We start from the raw sequence: 19,292 nt of genomic DNA on the forward strand, positions 1-19,292 counted from the left end.
TGTGTGAGGTTACAGCCCCTGTTCCATTATTTGAAGGGGCTGCTCCTCAAATTCTGGTTGCACTTCAGTCCCACACTCCTGATCTTTGGGCAACCTGTGCGGAGGGGAGTGGGTAGGTCGGAAGGTCTCCTCGTAGGATTGCTCCTGGGCACGGCCAAGGGGGGCCATCAGCTGGTCCAGGCAGCGGGCGGTCGAGGGGGTCGTTCAGCCCGACTGCCCGCCTCTCTTCCGTGGTTACATCTGAGCCAGGGTGTCCCTGGAGATGGAGCACGCAGTGTCCAACGGTACACCCGCGGCCTTCCGCGAGAAGTGGGTGCCTGAGGGACTGGAGTGCATCATCACCCCCAGCAACCACATTTTAATTTGATCATTTAAGTTTAAAGTTTAATTTGACAGTTTTAGTGCCCTCTCATTAGCCAGGGGGCACTTGTATAATTTCTGTTTTTAATGCCCTAAACCCCACCTAGAGTGGGGTGGGGGATTCGGTACTTGTTTTTAAACAGGCGCCGCTGGCAGACAGCTCGCACGGCCGGCGAGGACCCCCCCCTCCTCTCGAGTGCAGTAACCATGGTGCGCAAGCTTAAGTTCCACGAGCAGAAGCTGCTGAAGAAAGTCGACTTCATCTCGTGGGAGGTGGACAACAACCTGAGCGAGGTGAAGGTGCTGCGCCGGTTCCGCATCCAGCGGCGGGAGGACTACACCAAGTGAGTGTGCACTTCCCCCGGCCCGGCCCGGCTCGGCTCATTCCACGGGCGCCGCCATGTTGGCCAGGCCTTTGCGCCCGGGGCATGGGAATCGCCTCCCGCCTGCACCGAGCGCCGGCGGCCGCGCATCCATCGCGCCGGCCATGGCAATGAAGCTGAGGGGGATTTAAAAAACTGTATTCGAGGCCCCTCCACCGTCCTCTCGCAGGCCTGAAGAGCCGCCCTGGGCCAAAGCCCCGGGCTTTGCTTGCAATCGCTGCATTGTGGGGTGTGTAGTTCTCCGGGCCAGGGATCTCTGCTGGTTTCACTGCCAGCCGTGTCCTGCATTCACCGCTGCACTCGCCTGTGCAACGTGTGGAAGATGCTTGAACATAACAATAAGGAGCAGGAGTAGATCATTTGACCCCCGCCCCCAGTCAGCTGTGGGTTCATTGATAAATTCAAAACTGAGATTGATAGATATTTGTTGGGTAAGTGTATTGAAGGATAGGCAGCAAAAGCAGGAAAATGGAGTTGAGGTGCAGATCAGCCATGATTGGATTCAATGGCAGAATGGGCTCGAGGGGCTGAATGGCTTTTTCAATGTTCTTTGCTCTGTTCCTTGTTAAACGCTGTTCATCTGTAACATCTTTCCGTTCTGATGAATGGCCTACAACCGAGACCTCGACGACGTCTGACGACAGCATGGGGCTCAGCGGGCAGCACCCTCGCCTCTGAGTCAGAAGTTTGTGGGTTCAAGTCTCACCCCAGGGACTTGAGCACAAAACAATCAAGGCTGACATTCCCTCTGCATTGCGCTGTCGGAAGGTGCCATCTTCCGGATGAGACGTCTCTCTCTCAAGTGGGTGTAAAATATCCCATGGCACTATTTTGAAGAAGAGCAAGGGCATTATCTCCGGTGTCCTGGCCAATATTTATCTCTCGGTCAACATTAAAAAAATTATCTGGTCATTATCGCATTGCTGTTTATGGGAGCTTGCTTGTGTGCAAATTGGCTGCTGCATTTCCGACATGACAACAATGACTACACTCCAGAAGTACTTCATTAGCTGTAAAGTACTTTGAGATGTCTGGTGGTCGTGAAAGGTGCTATATAAATCCAAGCTTTTCTTTCTCTGCCATTGAATGAAATCATAGAAACATAGAAACATAGAAAATAGGTGCAGGAGTAGGCCATTCGGCCCTTCTAGCCTGCACCGCCATTCAATGAGTTCATGGCTGAACATGCAACTTCAGTACCCCATTCCTGCTTTCTCACCATACCCCTTGATTCCCCTAGTAGTAAGGACTTCATCTAACTCCTTTTTGAATATATTTAGTGAATTGGCCTCAACAACTTTCTGTGGTAGAGAATTCCACAGGTTCACCACTCTGGGTGAAGAAATTCCTCCTCATCTCGGTCCTAAATGGCTTCCCCCTTATCCTTAGACTGTGTCCCCTGGTTCTGGACTTCCCCAACATTGGGAACATTCTTCCTGCATCTAACCTGTCTAACCCCGTCAGAATTTTAAACGTTTCTATGAGGTCCCCTCTCATTCTTCTGAACTCCAGTGAATACAAGCCCAGTTGATCCAGTCTTTCTTGATAGGTCAGTCCCGCCATCCCGGGAATCAGTCTGGTGAACCTTCGCTGCACTCCCTCAATAGCAAGAATGTCCTTCCTCAGGTTAGGAGACCAAAACTGTACACAATACTCCAGGTGTGGCCTCACCAAGGCCCTGTACAATTGTAGCAACACCTCCCTGCCCTTGTACTCAAATCCCCTCGCTATGAAGGCCAACATGCCATTTGCTTTCTTAACCGCCTGCTGTACCTGCATGCCAACCTTCAATGACTGATGTACCATGACACCCAGGTCTCTTTGCACCTGCCCTTTTCCTAATCTGTCACCATTCAGATAATAGTCTGTCTCTCTGTTTTTACCACCAAAGTGGATAACCTCACATTTATCCACATTATACTTCATCTGCCATGCATTTGCCCACTCACCTAACCTATCCAAGTCGCTCTGCAGCCTCATAGAATCCTCGTCGCAGCTCACACTGCCACCCAACTTAGTGTCATCCGCAAATTTGGAGATACTACATTTAATCCCCTCGTCTAAATCATTAATGTACAGTGTAAACAGCTGGGGCCCAGCACAGAACCTTGCGGTACCCCACTAGTCACTGCCTGCCATTCTGAAAAGTCCCCATTTACTCCTACTCTTTGCTTCCTGTCTGACAACCAGTTCTCAATCCATGTTAGCACACTACCCCCAATCCCATGTGCTTTAACTTTGCACATTAATCTCTTGTGTGGGACCTTGTCGAAAGCCTTCTGAAAGTCCAAATATACCACATCAACTGGTTCTCCCTTGTCCACTCTACTGGAAACATCCTCAAAAAATTCCAGAAGATTTGTCAAGCATGATTTCCCTTTCACAAATCCATGCTGACTTGGACCTATCATATTACCTCTTTCCAAATGCACTGCTATGACATCCTTAATAATTGATTCCATCATTTTACCCACTACCGATGTCAGGCTGACCGGTCTGTAATTCCCTGTTTTCTCTCTCCCTCCTTTTTTAAAAAAAGTGGGATTACATTGGCTACCCTCCACTCCATAGGAACTGATCCAGAGTCAATGGAATGTTGGAAAATGACTGTCAATGCATCCACTATTTCCAAGGCCACCTCCTTTAAGTACTCTGGGATGCAGTCCATCAGGCCCTGGGGATTTATCGGCCTTCAATCCCATCAATTTCCCCAACACAATTTCCCGACTAATAAGGATTTCCCTCAGTTCCTCCTCCTTACTAGACCCTCCGACCCCTTTTATATCATGGCTGATCTTGGACCTCAACTCCACTTTCCTGCACTGTCACCCGATAAGAACATAAGAAATAGGAGCAGGAGTAGGTCATTAGGCCCCTCAAGCCTGCTCTGTCATGTACTAAGATCATGGCTGATCTCATCTTGGAATCAGCTCCACTTCCCTGTCCATTCTCCATAACCCTTTACTCACTTATCGTTCAAAAATCTGACGATCTCCACCTTTTAAATATAATCAATAACCCAGCCTCCACAGCTCTCTGTTGTAGAAAATTCCACAGATTTACGACCCTCTGAGAAGAAATTCCTCCTCCTCTCCATTCTAAATGGGTGACCCCTTATTCTTAAACTATGCCCCCTCGTTCTAGATTCCCCACGAGTGGAAACATCCTCTTTGCATCTACCTTGACGAGCCCCCTCAGTATCTTATATGTTTCAATAAGATCACCTCTCATTCTTCTGAACTCCAATGAGTATAGGCCCAAGCTGCTTAACCTTTCTTCAGAAGTCAATCCCATCATCTCCGGAATCAACCTTGTGAACCTTCTCTGAAATGCCTCCAATGCCAAGTACAGGTTAAACCTCTTTAGTCCGGGACTCCGTCAACCTCCCTGGTCCGACATCGTTCCTGGTGTGGGATCGCGACTCGCGCTGTGTCCTGATGCTGGCTGCTCATCCTCTCCCCACCGCCTCCGGTGGCCACCCCCCACCCCACCCCAAGGTCGAGCCGGCACGGAGAGCGAGGCAGTGGCCGACCGAAGCTGGGTCTGAAATGCGACACAGTAGCCTTAGTGCGCAAAATGTGGCTGGGTTGTTGCGCAGCGTTTCGGGCCCAATTTCGGCACCTCGGTCGGCCACCGCGCTCCCTGCTCCCTCTCTGACCAATCCGACCAGGAAGGGGGGCGTGGGGGAGGAGGGGGAGCAGCTGGCCCCAAGGCACAGCAGCCAGCCCGACCTGGGGAGGAGCACCGGAGGCGGCGGAGAGAGGAGGAGGAGGAGGAGGAGGAGGAGCAGCTAGCCCCAGGTCAGCAGTACACTTTATTCCTTTTTAACTGTAATGCTTCAGTGTTGTTTGGTTTTGCTTTTTTTAAATTGAGAACTCTGTGCAATAGCTGCACGCCACCTCGAGTCAACTCAACTTTGCTGTGGATTCCATTGAATGTTGCGGAAACCTTTGTGGAAACTTGGCTAACAGTGGGATTTTCAAGTCTGGGGTCGGTGTGACCTCCCGTGGTCCTGAAAATTCTCTGGTCTGGCACTGGTCCGGTCCTGAGTGTGCCAGACTGGACAGGTTCAACCTGTATATCCTTCCTTAAATAAGGAGACCAAAACTGCAGCAGGACTTCTCTGCTTTTTTTACTCCATCCCCCTTGCAGTAAAGGCCAACATTCCATTTGTATTCCTGATTACTTGCTGTACCTGCATACTAACTTAATTCCATTAATATCCAAAAACAATCGATCTCCGTCTTGAATAAACTCAAAGACTGAGCTTCCACAGCCCTCTGGGGTAGAGAATCCTGAGTGAAGAAGTTTCTCCACATCTCAATCCTAAATAGCTGACCCCTTATTTTGAGACTGTGACCCCTGGTTCCAGACTCCTCCCCCAGAGGAAACGTCCTCCCTGCATCTACCCTGTCAATCCCAGCATCTGAAAAGAGGAAAGCACTGCCGTTATGTTTGGAGGTTTGTTCATTTTTGCAGGTTGTCTGCAACTAGAGGAACTTCGGCTCAGAATTGTTGAGCTGGAGTCTGAGAGCTGCAGATATTGTGATGCATTAAGGAGGGGGAGAGTTACCTGGACAGTTTGAGCCAGGAGGCGGTCACAACCTTTAGGTTAAGTAGTAATTTAGATTTGTCCGGGACAAGAGGATGTGATTGCGAGTCAGACAGGTATGGGGACCCAGGAGGCAGTGATGGAGGACCCTCGGCCTTTGACCTTGTCCAACAGATAAGAGGTACTTGCTACCAATGTTCTTGCTGAGCTGGGCGGCTGCGCAGTCATCTGCAAGGTCCTGTATAAGCCACTCGCAGGCTTTTTCATTGTAGATACCGAGCATGAACAAAAACTTGAATGAGGAGGCAGTGCGACTTATTATCAATGTTGCTTGCTACCAATATGGATCAGAACAAAGACTGCAGGGAGGATGAGCAAACTGACATGAGCATAGTGGTACAGGAGGCCATTCAAGTGCAGGAAATAAAAAGGACTGGTAGGGGATAGTATGGTCCGGGATTGATGCTGTTCTCTGCAGCTGCGACCAGGAGTCCCGAAGGCTGTGTTGCCTGCATGGTACCAAGGTTCAGGATATCTCCTCGCAGTTGGAAAAGAGCATGAGGGCAGATCAAATGTTGTGGTCCACAAAGGAATTAGGCATGAGGTTCTGCTGAGGATGTTTGAGGAGCTACGATCCAAATTAATAAGCAGAACCTCGGGTAATAATCTTTGGATTGCTACCTAAGCCATGTGGAAATTGGCATTGTGTCAAACAGATCAGAGAGTTGCAAAAGCAAAATACCGCGGATGCTGGAATGTGAAATAAAAATAGATTAGGGAATTGAATGCGTGGCTCGAGTGGTGAGAGAGGCAGATGTTTTGATTCATGGGGGCTGGCACCATTCCTGAGAAGAGTGGAACTGTTCCATTGGGATGGGCTCCATTTAAACTGGGCTGAGACAAGTGTTCTGGTGAAATGAAAAACTAGGGCTGCAGATAGGGTTTTAAACAAAAAGGGGCGGGAGGAGGATTCAGCTGAGGGAAATTTTTATAAATATAAAGATAAAAATCAAGGCCATAGAGCAGTGATTTGGATAAAGATAAGCAGAGTGTGACATGGACGGACATAGTTTAACTGTAGTAGTGCATCAATGAATAAGCTAAAATTGAGGTAAAATGGTGAAACATTGGCCCCAAGTTTCCACATGATTTGCTCCTGATTTTTAGGAGCAACTGGTGTAGAACGGAGTATCTTAGAAATCGGAATTCTCCACATTTAGTTTTCTGCAGTTCGAGTCAGGGAGAACAGTTTCACTTTGGAACAGAATTTCTTTTTCAAAAGGGGGCGTGTCCGTCCATTGACGCCTGATTTCCAAGTTTCCACAGTGAAAACGTACTCCAAACTAACTTGAAATGGAGTAAGTGAAGATTTTTGTACGCTTGAAAAAACCTTGTCTACACTTTAAAAAATCAGGCGCAGGTTACAAATTAGGCGTCGGGAACAAGGTGGGGGGGGGGAAGTAATTGAATTCTACAATCAATCCTTGGTTATACTTATACAAATATTATACAAATAAATGCAACCTGAATAAAAATTTATAAGAAAAGATTAAATAAACCATGTTCCTATCTGTGTGAAAGTGCTTCAGGCAGGCCTTTCAGGCAGCGGTGTGGCGTCAGTGTCTCGACGGCAGCGGCAGGCAGCAAGCAGCCTTCGAGCTGAGCTGCGGTGCTTGAGGCAGGCCTTCATTCCCCGCGAAGATGCAGCACCCGGACGGACTTGAGGCCATTCGGCCATGGGATTGCAGCGGCGTCAGTGGCTGGCCTGCAGCTCAAGAATCAACGCAGGACACACGCAGCTCATTAAGGTTCTTGAGGCCATTCGGCCACGCTTTAGGGGCGGCGTCAGTGGCTGGCTGGCAGCCAAAGATACAGCAGCAGCCTTCGAGCTGTGAGGGGGACTGAGGCCATTTGGACAGGAAGAGGCAGCCACATCAACAGTTTTATATTTAAATTTGCCGAATGGGTGCTGTATTGTCAACACCACATATTATGCAATGGTTTGCCATCAATTCACTGCATAGGAGAGAATTGATTAGAGCTCACCGCACCAGGAACGTCGTAGCCCGTAGGTTGATGGGCAGGAGACCTTACCCACGTCAACAATATCGAACTAGGCGCTCGTACCTGGACATGAGCGAGGCTGATTGTGTGAAAAGGCTGTGTTTTCGCAGAGAAGCTGTCACTGAGATCTGTGATATGGTGAGAGCAGATTTGCAGCCCAGAAGCAGAAGGATAACTGCCCTGTCTGTTGAAGTGAAGGTAACAGCTGCACTTTCTTTCTATGCCTCGGGATCGTTTCAGGCTACAACTGGAGATGTGTGTGCCATCTCTCAACGTGCAATACATGTCTGCGTTTCCCAGGTCACGGCTGCACTTTATGCGCAAAGGAATGACTTCATCAATTTCCCAATGACCGCACAAGCAATCCATGAGAGGGCTGTGGGCTTCTTCAGGATTGCCGGCTTCCCAAAGGTACAGGGCTGCATTGATTGTACCCACATAGCCTTGCGAGCACCCGTGGAGGAATCTGAGCAGTACCGAAATAGGAAAGGTTTCCACTCTATCAATGTGCAGCTCTTGTGTGACAACAAGCAGTGCATCATGTCAGTTGATGCGAGATACCCTGGCAGCACCCACGATGCGTTCATCCTACGCGACAGCGTTCTATCTGACATGTTTGAGCAGCAGCCAGAAGGGCAGAGCTGGCTACTGGGAGACAAAGGGTACGGCCTGACTACCTGGCTCATGACGCCCCTACGCCTGACACGGACAGAAGCTGACCGTCAATACAACATGGCGCACATTGCGACGCGCAGCATCATTGAGAGAACCATTGGCATATTGAAACAGCGATTCCGATGCCTGGACCATTCCGGAGGACAGTTGCAATACTCTCCTCAGATTGTCGGTCACTTCACTGTTGTGTGCTGCATGCTTCATAACTTAGCCATCATGAGGCAGCAGGAGCTGGTAGTGGAACCCGAAGACCGACGTGAGGGTCCAGTGCATGATGATAGTATTACGGAAGACCAGGATGTGGATGATAACGACAATTCAGAAAGCATGCAAGTGCCTGATGCCGAAGCACGAGGTCAGAGGAGGGCCGTCCATCGTGCCCCTTTAACGATTGCTCGAGACTTGCGCCAGCAGCTCATCCGTGAATGCTTCAACTACTGATGCCTGAGGGCTCTGCGACCACTTTTGCGTATGGACATGTTTATTCTTTGCAGTTGTTCCTACGTTATGTTGTGTTAATGGAACATGAAACAGTTTTAATGAAAAAATATTTTAGTGAAAAGTTAACGTCACTCGAATAAAATATTTGTTGTATCAAACTATACTTTTTAATATGACTCTTGAAGATCACTTATAAACTTGTAAAGTTACAAAACACTTTGTGAAAAATTTTACACTCTGAAGGACACTTACACTTCAAGATCACTTTTTAGATGCAAAATTAAATAATTTACCGAATGTGAGCATTTACACTAAAAGATCACTTGAAAACCCTGAGATCACTTATGTTGTAAAGTTACAAAACTTACAAAACCGTTTCATTGTGAAAAACGCTACTACAGCTACATCAAGAACAAGAACAAAAGCAGCAAAGAAAGGCTGCAACCACGTCTCATCCATATCTCAGTGAATGTTCACTTCCTCATGGGGGTGTCATTTGATTGGCTGGGCTGTGTGCCCTTATTGCAGCAGCTACCTCAACCAGGCCGTCCCTGACGGCCTGTGCCGACACTTGCATGCCCTCCCTGACGGCCTGTGCCATCGATTGCACTCCCTCGGACATTCCCTCCCTAAATTCCCGTGTCATTACTGCTATTTCTCCAGTCAGGACCGTCAACTCTTCACCTACTGCATTGACGCCACCGATGAATGATCGGGTAAGCTCATTGGTCTCCATACCCAATGCCACAACCTGAGCCGCATCTGTTGCACGCTGCATCTCAGGAGAGCGTGTCTCCAATCTCCTCCTCCTCTGCCTGGGTCTGCCTCGTGGCACCACTACACTGGGAGGCGCGGGCACGGACGGTGGGATGCTCGGTGTTGCAAGCGGCACCACTACACTGAGGCGCAGGCTGGGACTGTGGGACGCTCTGTGTTCCAGACGGCAGAACTAGAGGGAGAGGCTCGGGCTGGAATGGTAGGATGCTCAGTGTTCCTGACGACAGCACTCGAGTGCGAGCCGTGGGCTGGGATGTTGGATGAATGGGTGTAAACTGCTCCATGATATCAGCAGCAACACTGGGACCCGAAGTGTCGGAATCAAAACCATAGTAGGTGGAACCAGAACCTATGCAAGAGGGAGGCGCAGGCTGGGACGGTAGTGCACTGACTGTAGAATGCTGCATTATACCAGCAGCACCACTGGGACCCGCAACATCGGAAGCGAAACCATGGAAGGTGGAACCAAGACCTATGCTAGGGGTTGAAACTCTGATGCCCCTTGATGGGGGCTCATAAACATTAAATTGGAAGCTCTCCCCTGCAGACGTTTCACTCATCACTGTCATCACTGGATTGTCTGCAGCTGGTTGTACTGGTTCTTGTTCTGTACCCTCAGGATCCTCAGGGTTGGCAGCAGCAGCATTGTCGTCGTCGTCGTCGTCGTCGTCATCATGTTCTGCAAAATACATCAGAACAGTCAAATGCTTAACAGCAAGGGATGGGGCCGGATGGGTGGCATGAGTACTCTCACACATAGCAGGCCAGGCAGCAGGTTGATTTAAAGTGCCATGATGCATTTTCAGGACTTACCCTCCTCCTTGCGTGCGGGCCCAGCTTGTGCTGTACCGATTGCTTTACTCCATGTCCGACTTATCATAGCAGCTACCCTTTGTTCCAAGGGTGTCAGTGGAAGCGGATTAGGCGTGCCTCCTCCTGTCCGAGTTGCCTCCCTTTTGTTGTGGGCCAATTTCTTCTGCAAAAAGTAAAATATAACTTTTTACAGGGTGTGTCAGTCTGCAAGGTGGGACATACAGATAGCCAGGTTACAATTACGACTAAATAAAAAATGGGAAATATTACTTACACTAACTACTTGACCAAGGTCGTGCCATTTCTTTTTACACTGACTTCCAGATTTCGGGGTATGCACCACTGCGCAGTAATCTTCTGCAACTTGGTTCCAGCGTTTCTTCTTTTCTTTTGTTGGCACTTTTATGCGACCTCTGTTGCCGGTATCTAGCTCCTGCCATCTCTGCTCAATTACGTTGACTAATATCTCCCCTTCCTCATGCAGGAAATTCTTTGTTCTTGGTGGACGTTGATCCATTGCAAAGTTGAATTGGCACTCTTATTTCTCCAAACACACAGTCCTTAATTTGCAGGCACCGGTTCTGCAAGTTTAGCAGTGAAAAGCTGAACTCACTGATTTCAGCAGGTGATTTATTCAGCAGTGCTGCTAAAAGCACTCCCTGACACACAGAAATATCAAGAAAATTAAAATATAAGCTTTTGCAGGGGTCCAAGAAACAAATCTTCACTTTTTCTGCAGTACTTTTAAAAAATGGCCGAGTGCCAATGTTTACTTCAGACTGCGCGAACGCTCCAACGCGCACGCGCAGGGTTGCCGGCACCAAGAAGCCTCATTTCAATTGTACCCGCCCCCTCCTACTTACAAAATCGGCGCGAGTGGTAGGCTCCGCCCCCTGTGCGCCGCGTCAAGCAGACATCGAGCTCCAAGGAGCTCGAGAAAACCGCACTTTTTTTTCCGGCGCCATTTTCGCCGCGAAAAACAAGCACCCAGCTCTGAGACGCGCCTTTTTCGCCGCGTGTGGAAACTTGGGGCCATTAAAATCAAAGGGATTTTTCCCTGAATACATGAAGCATTTGTAACAAGATCGAAGAATTAATGGCACAAATAGCGATAAATGGGTTTGATCTAATAGTCATAACAAAGACGTGGTTGCCTGGTGACTAAGGTTGGGAACTAACTATTCCAAGGTACTTGTCCACCATGAAGGTGCTGATGTTCCAAGTCCCGAACTCCATTTTAAAGGGTGGAATATGTCTGTGCGTGAATTGTTTAAACGTGGTGTGGTTGTTGCACACCAGCTAGCACACGGGCTTGACAGAGCAAGGTCTTGGTTCAATGGCAAAGGGATCCAAGATGATTGGAGACCAGGCTCTGCTGCATCACTCGCTCACTCACTCACTCCCGATGAGGAATTTCTTCTCTGAGGGTCGTGAATCTTTGGAATTCTCTACCCCAGAGAGCTGTGGAGGCTGAATCATTGAATATATTTAAGGTGGAGATTGATGGATTTTTGAATGATAGTGGGGTCAAGGGTTATGGGGAGTGAGCAGGGAAGTTGAGTTGAGGCAAAGATCAGCCATGGTCTTATTGAATCGCAGCGCAGGTTCAAGGGGCCGTATGACCTACTCTTGATAATATTTCTTATGTATGCAGAGCTCCTCTGTGCCAGTGTGTTCGGCAGAGTAACTTTGCCCTGACTATGCATTGAGACCAGTAGCAGTCGTAACTGCAGCGTAACAGTTCACTAAAACTAAGTGAAAGTGGAGCAACATAGTGTTCACACACAACTTAATGCCAGTTGTTGTGGGCATATAGGGCTCAAATTTGGCCCACCCGTTTTTTCGGCGCACTCAGCAGAGATGCGCCGACTTTGTGGACTGAAAACGGCGGCGATAAAAATCTCGCCCGATTCTGGCCGCTGTGTTGCCTCTTCCAAGGCTCGGCGTGGCCAGTTGATTGGGGGGCGGAGCTAGGGCCCTGGGGACGGGGGAATTCCGAACCGCGGGGTGGGTTCGATCACTGACCCCATGGGGGTAGGGGTTCTGATCCCGTGGACAGTCCGATCCACGACCTCTGTGGAAGATTTGAACCCCAGACGTGTCCGATCTCTAATCCCAGGTGCTGATCTGATCCCCAACCCCGGGAGATAGGGTTGTTTGTAAGGGGCGGGCTGATAGAAACGTAGAAAATAGGTGCAAGAATAGGCCCTTCGAGCCTGCACCACCATTCAATAAGATCATGGCTGATCATTCACCTAAGTCCCCTTTCCTGCTTTCTCTCCGTACCCCTTGATACTTTTAGCCGTAAGGGCCATATCCAACTCCCTCTTGAATATAACTAACGAACTGGCATCAACAACTCTCTGCGGAAGAGAATTCCACAGGTTAACAACCCTCTGAGTGAAGAAGTTTCTCCTCATCTCGGTTCTAAATGGCTTACCCCTTATCCTTAGACTGTGACCCCTGGTTCTCGACTCCCCCAACATTGGGAACATTCTTCCTGCATCTAACCTTTCCAGTCCCGTCAGAATTTTATATGTTTCTGTGAGATCCCCTCTCTTCTAAACTCCAGCGAATACAGACCCAGTTGATCCAGTCTCTCCTCATATGTCAGTCCTGCCATCCCAGGAATCAGTCTGGTGAACCTTCGCTGCACTCCCTCAATAGCAAGAATGTCCTTCCTCAGATTAGGAGACCAAAACTGAACACAATAATCCAGGTGAGGCCTCACCAAGGCACTGTACAGCTGCAGCAAGACCTCCTTGCTCCTATACTCAAATCCCCTAGCTATGAAGGCCAACATGCCATTTGCCGCCTTCACCGCCTGCTGCACTTGCATGCCAACCTTCAATGACTGATGTACCATGACACCCAGGTCTCGTTGTACCTCCCCTTTTCCTAATCTGTCGACATTCAGATAATATTCTGCCTTCATGTTTTTGCCACCAAAGTGGATAACCTCACATTTATCCACATTATACTGCATTTGCCATGCATTTGCCCACTCACTTAACCTTTCCAAGTCACCCTGTAGCCTCTTAGCATCCTCCTCACAGCTCACACTGCCACCCAGCTTAGTGTCATCTGCAAACTTGGAGATATTACTCTCAATTCCTTCATCTAAATCATTGAGGTCCCAGCACTGAGCCCTGCGGCACCCCACTAGCCACTGCCTGCCATTCTGAAAAGTACCCGTTTATCCCGACTCTCTGCTTCCTGTCTGCCAACCAGTTCTCTATCCACGTCAATACATTACCTCTAAATCCATGTGCTTTAATTTTACACACCAATCTCGTGTGGGATCTGTCAAAAGCCTTTTGAAAGTCCAAATACACCACATCCACTGGTTCTCTCTTGTCCACTCTACTACTTACATCCTCAAAAAATTCTAGAAGATTTGTCAGGCATGATTTCCCTTTCATAAATCCATGCTGACTTGGACCGATCCTGTCACTGCTTTCCAAAGCGCTGATATTACATCTTTAATAATTGATTCCAACATTTTCCCCACTACTGATGTCAGGCTAACCGGTCTATAATTACCCGTTTTCTCTCCCTTTTTTAAAAAAGTGGTGTTATATTAGTTACCCGCCAATCCATAGGAACTGATCCATAGTCGATAGACTATTGGAAAATGATCATCAATGCATCCACAATTTTAGGGCCACTTCCTTAAGTACTCTGGGATGCAGACTATCAGGCCCTGGAGATTTATCGGCCTTCAATCTCATCAATTTCCCTAATACAATTTCCTGGCTAATAAGGATTTCCTTTTAGTTCCTCCTTCTCACCTAGACCCTCGGTCCCCTAGTATTTCCGGAACGTTATTTGTGTCTTCCTTTAGTGAAGACAGAACCAAAGTATTTGTTCCCCATTATAAATTCACCTGATTCTGACTGCACGGGACCTACGTTTGTCTTCACTAATCTTTTCCTCTTCACATATCTATAGAAGCTTTTGCAGTCAGTTTTTATGTTCCCAGCAAGCTTCCTTTTATACTCTATTTTCCCCCCTCCTAATTAAACCCCTTGTCCTCCTCTGCTGGATTCTAAATTTCTCCCAGTCCTCTGCTTTTTCTGGCCAATTTATATGCCTCTTCCTTGGATTTAACACTATCCCTAATTTCCCTTGTTAGCCACAGTTGAGCCACTTTCCCCGTTTTATTTTTACTCCAGACAGGGATGCACAATTGTGAAGTTCATCCATGTGATCTTTAAATGTTTGCCATTACCGTCAACCCTTTAAGTATCATTCGCCAGTCTATTCTAGCCAATTCACGTCTCATACCATCAAAGTTACCTTTCCTTAAGTTCAGGACCCGAGTCTCTGAATTAACTGTGTCACTCCATCTTAATAAAGAATTCTACCATATTATGGTCACTCTTCCCCAAGGGGCCTCGCACAACAAGATTGCTAATTAGTCCTTTCTCATTACACATCACCCAGTCTAGGATGGCCAGCCCTTTAGTTGGTTCTTCAACATATTGGTCTAGAAAACCATACCTAATACACTCCAGGAAATCCTCCTCCACCGTACTGCTACCAGTTTGGTTAACCCAATCTATATGTAGATTAAAGTCGCCCATGATAATTGCTGTACCTTTATTGCATGCATCCTAATTTCTTGTTTGATGATGTCCCCAACCTCACTGCTACTGTTTGGTGGTCTGTACACAACTCCCACTAACGTTTTCTGCCCTTTGGTATTCACAGCTCTCCCCATACAGATTCCACATCATGCCCTTCCTTACTATTGCATTAATTTCTTCTTTAACCAGCAACACTACCCCACCTCCTTTTCCTTTCTGTCGATCCTTCCTGAATGTTGAATACCTCTGGATGTTGAGTTCTCAGCCTTGGTCACCCTGGAGCCATGTCTCTCTAATGATGGTGAGTGAGCTTAGGCGGCTGGGAGACCATAAGAATTGCGAGCAGGAGGTATTTATATTTTTTATTCGGCTATTTTGAAAAAATTATGTCTATTTTGTCTCTTTACTACTTTTATTTTTGTAGTTCAAGTTTCCATGAATGCTTCTGTTACATAGTAAATTAACTTTGCGAAGTTTGTCATATGATATCCTGTATAGCTGTTTGATCCTATTCCCATTCTTGAGTCAAGTCGTTAAGCTCTGCTGGCCCCCGATGTACCTACCTGCGCTGATTTCATAACTCTCGGCAAGGGTTTTCTGTGCTGCCACAAGTGGGCACATATGCTGGCCTAAGTTAGTTTGGAGTAACTATTAGCTGTCCAAAGTGGCCTCAATGGCCAAAACGGGCATAGGTGGCTGGTAATGTCCCCTTTTGGGAAAAAACGAAAGTAAAAAAAATTCTAACTAACTCGCTTACACTAGCGCAAATTAAATGTGTAGAATGGGGATTTTTAAGATACTCCAGAAAAATTAAGTTGCTCCAAAATAACGGAGCAACTCCTGGGCAATTTTGAGCCCATAATGAGTTAATAGCAGCTATTTAAGATTTACTGATTTGAGGAGTTAATTGACCTTTAAGTCAAACCCCTGCCTTCCTTGTACTTTTACTTTGGCACTTATTTAGTTCGGATTGCAGGAGAGCAGCAGCGTCTGAGCACTGGCCTCCCTGCTAATATATTGCGAAAAACAACTCCCTCAGCCAGGTGGCAAAATCGTAGACCAACAAAAAGAAATGTGCCCGTGATTCTGCTGCTAGGATAGGTGAGCATGTGTCGGCAATGTAAACGGGGAAAAACTTGTGCATATCCCACTCTTCAGACAAATATCATGGGATTAGCATCTTTTTAATTTGCAGGTTGGAGGCAGCAGAATTCAGTGGACAAATGGAATGTAATGGTCCTGAAATTCCAGTCGGAGGCTTCCTTTGGACAAACTCCGATCCGAAATTTCTCTGCAACACCATCTGGTGGTCCCGGAGGTGCCTTGGATTCTGGTCGAAGGCCTTCTTTCCCTGTGCTTCGCAGCGCGTCCACGTCTTCTCGGTACGGACGGAGAAGCTGGAGTCACATGGGCCTGGACAACCAATCACGGTGCAGTATTCTCATTGATGGTAATGGAAACTCCAATTTTGAGTTTCTATTACTATCAATGAGAATGATCCCTGAAAACACCCAAGCACAACATAATAAATTAAAAAAAAAAACACCACACGTATTTAAAATTAATTGAATTTAAAGTTAATTGAATGTTTTAGAAAAAAAAAAAATTTTTTTTAATGTGTTTTAATAAGGTTTAAAATAAACTTACTTCAGTGGACAGGGTTTTTACTATAAAAATCTATTGAAATTTTATTTTTTTATTTTTTTTAAACTTAGGCTGGTAAAAGTAGGCTATGCGCCTGCTTTTACCAGGCGTAAAAGTTTTGAAGGGCATAAGTTGGGCAAATAGCCCAATCTCGCCCGCGTGGATGTCCTCCCGGGGATATGGAGGATCTGTCGAAGATGAGAAAAGCCAGTTTTCGGTGCATGCGCATTGCACATTGCACGCCAAAAACTGGCTTTTGCGAGGCCTCGCTGGGTCTGTACGTATTCCGTACGGACCCGGCGAGGTCGGAATTTCAGAGCCAATGAGTTTAGCAGTAACCAGTCCAGCACTTGAACAGAAATTTTGTGTGACCTATTTGCCTTGCTCTCCAAAGTCAGTCAGTCGGGGCTTCTTTACATTTGTGACAGTGGAAAGTAGGCCAGCTTCTGAATGCTGTAGTGTGCCTCCCCAGACCCAGTAAGAACTGCAAACCACATCTATTTGAAAATGATAACCATATTCAAGAACACCAACAACAAACCCACTTGTGGGTGTTGAATTGGCTGGTGTTAACCTTGTATGAAAAGAGCTCGTAACTGTTTAACCTCTGATATTGAAATTCTTTAAACCATTTTTTGTAAAATTATAGAGCATTGTAAAATGAGTGTTAATTGGGTACCATTTGAGTTAAGAGATCTTAATCAGGCATAATTAGTTTTGGCTTTGAAGCTTTATATTTACCACTGATTGGGTTGAATGTTTTGCTATGTAGGTTTCATTTCAGATTTTGCTTGTGTGACTTCGATTTTGTTTGAAAAACTTGTTTGCAGAAGCTCCGTAATCCTTGCCGAAGGAGTAACCTTAAAATGCTTGCAATTGATTTCACATCAAATTGAAGGGGCGGAAAAGCCAAGAAAATCAGAAGGCCTGGTTGTTAAGTATTGTTGGTTGTAAATTGGCCTGCACCTCGTTTATTAGCTTACAGTCTGAGTTGTGACGTCAACCTTGACAGGAAACCAGGAAGTGAACACGTTGCTTTTCTTCTGACTTAAAAAAAATGTTAATGAGAGCAAAAGAAAGATTGGGGTTCTTCAATCGCAAGAGGTAAGCCTGAAATAAAGATGAACAACCTTAAAAATAAATATGTAATTTAAAAAAAAGTTTATTGTGGATAAATTTGACACTGCAAAATTAATAGTTTTCAGGGCTAGTGTTGGGGGTTGGTGTGGGCTGGTGGAAGACTGGAGAGCATACACATGAAATTTCACCTTTGAGGGTTGTAAGAAACCAGAGTTTCATTCCTTTTTTTTTAATGGTATGGAGGAGATCAAGGTGCAGTGATTCAGCCACTGCACAGCAAGAGGTACCTGGACGTTGTGAGCAAAGAGACCCGACTGTCTACAGGAAGTTGACAAATGTAAAATGGAATTGGCAGAAATGCAGATGGGGCTGGATGACCAGTTGAGGGGGTTGTAAGGGTTGGGAGCGAGTACTACACTCTTGGCAATTTCTGAGTTGATGTAAAGGATGAGCCATCAATCACATCACAGCTAGATTGGCGTGAAGATAACATTTTGGTGAGAGGCTACACGGTGGTAACTCGGTCTCAGTGCTTAAACCCTGTCAAAGGCTACGGAGTTATGCAAGACAATGATCGATGACTCTCAAAAGATTTCAAGATGTAGAACATGGGCAACAGTTATTATTTGCAATCCTGGAACTGGGGATCCTGAGATTCACAGCCTGAAAATCTGGGGTTATCTTAAAAGTGGGCAGAACACAAAGGTCAGGCTTCACTTGTGCTGTTCCGAATAAGTTGGATTTATTAATAAATCCAGCCTGTCTTTAATTGAGTGACAGAAGAACTGTACCTTTGAACTTGTCCCCTTTTCCAAATCAACCTATCCTATTATACAAACCCTTGAGAGTTCATGATCTTTCTATTTCTCATCTACTTGCTGTCCCTTGGACAATCACATCCGAAGACATGATGTCTTGTTTCACATCTACGCTGATGACACCCAGCTCTACCGTGTAATGACCGTTCCAAATTTCATCTCATCCAAGAGAGACTTGGATGAGATGAAATTTCTAACAATTAAACTCCGTTCCCATATGGTTTCCTGGTTGGTGTCTCCGGCTGAACTAGACTGTTGGCAACCTCGGCGTCTTCTTTGATCCTGAACTGAGCTTCCACCTCCGTAATATTGCTAATTTCTGCCACTGCATCAGTCCATCTGCGAATGAACCCCCTCATCCATGCGTTTGTTACACCCAGACTTGACTCTTCCGATGCTCTATTGGCCGGTCTCCCATATTTTTCCCTCCATAAACATGAGCTCATCCAAAACTCTTCTGTTCATATCCAAACTTGCACCTAGTCCCATTCACCTATCACCCCTGTGGTTGCTGACCTACACAGGCTCACAGTTCAGCAATGCCACAATTTAAAAAAATTCTTATCCTTGTGTTCAAATCCTTCCATGGCATTGCCACTCCCTTTCTCTGCGACCTTCTTCAACCCTGCAGCCCTCTGAAAATTCAGTGCTCCTTTGACTCTGGCCTCTTGTGCATCACCCCGACTCCTTTCGTCTCGCCATTGGATGCTGTGTCTTTAGTTGTCTCGACCCTGAGCTCTGGAATTCCCTCCCTAAATTTCTCCATCTCTCTCCTCCCTTTAAGACACTGTTTTAAACCTACCTCTTTGACCAAGCTTTTAGTCACCCATCCTAATATCTGGCTTGGTGTAAACTTTGTGTGTTCCTTGGAATGCTTTACTATATTAAAGGTGCCATATAAATGCAAATTGCTGTTGGAAAAGTTTTGGTGCATCCTTTTCTGTCCATTCCTAACCAGGATGCAGTTTACAGTCTGGTGCAAACATATCACCGAGTTTCTGTGCTAACTTTAGATACAAATGGTCCCAGTGTTTATGTTGCATACACGAGCTTGCAGCTCTATTTAAAAACTAATCCCTTCTTGCTACCTCATTGT

General features: G+C 46.6%; 1 protein-coding gene across 2 annotated transcripts in view; it reads left to right on the top strand.

The window, feature by feature from the left end:
* Positions 1-457: 457 nt before the first annotated feature.
* imp3 (IMP U3 small nucleolar ribonucleoprotein 3) overlaps positions 458-19,292 on the top strand; it is a 330,757-nt gene continuing 311,922 nt past the window's right edge. Inside the window, exon 1 of one of the 2 annotated variants that reach the window (XM_070887440.1) lies at positions 458-704. In XM_070887440.1, the coding sequence (XP_070743541.1) occupies positions 568-704 (137 nt within the window). In that variant the 5' untranslated portion in view covers positions 458-567. The remainder of the gene's footprint in view (positions 705-19,292) is intronic. The other variant, XM_070887441.1, reaches the window with a different exon arrangement.

The sequence above is a fragment of the Pristiophorus japonicus genome, chromosome 8, assembly GCF_044704955.1.
Source record: "Pristiophorus japonicus isolate sPriJap1 chromosome 8, sPriJap1.hap1, whole genome shotgun sequence".
NCBI classification, from domain to species: Eukaryota; Metazoa; Chordata; class Chondrichthyes; family Pristiophoridae; genus Pristiophorus; species Pristiophorus japonicus.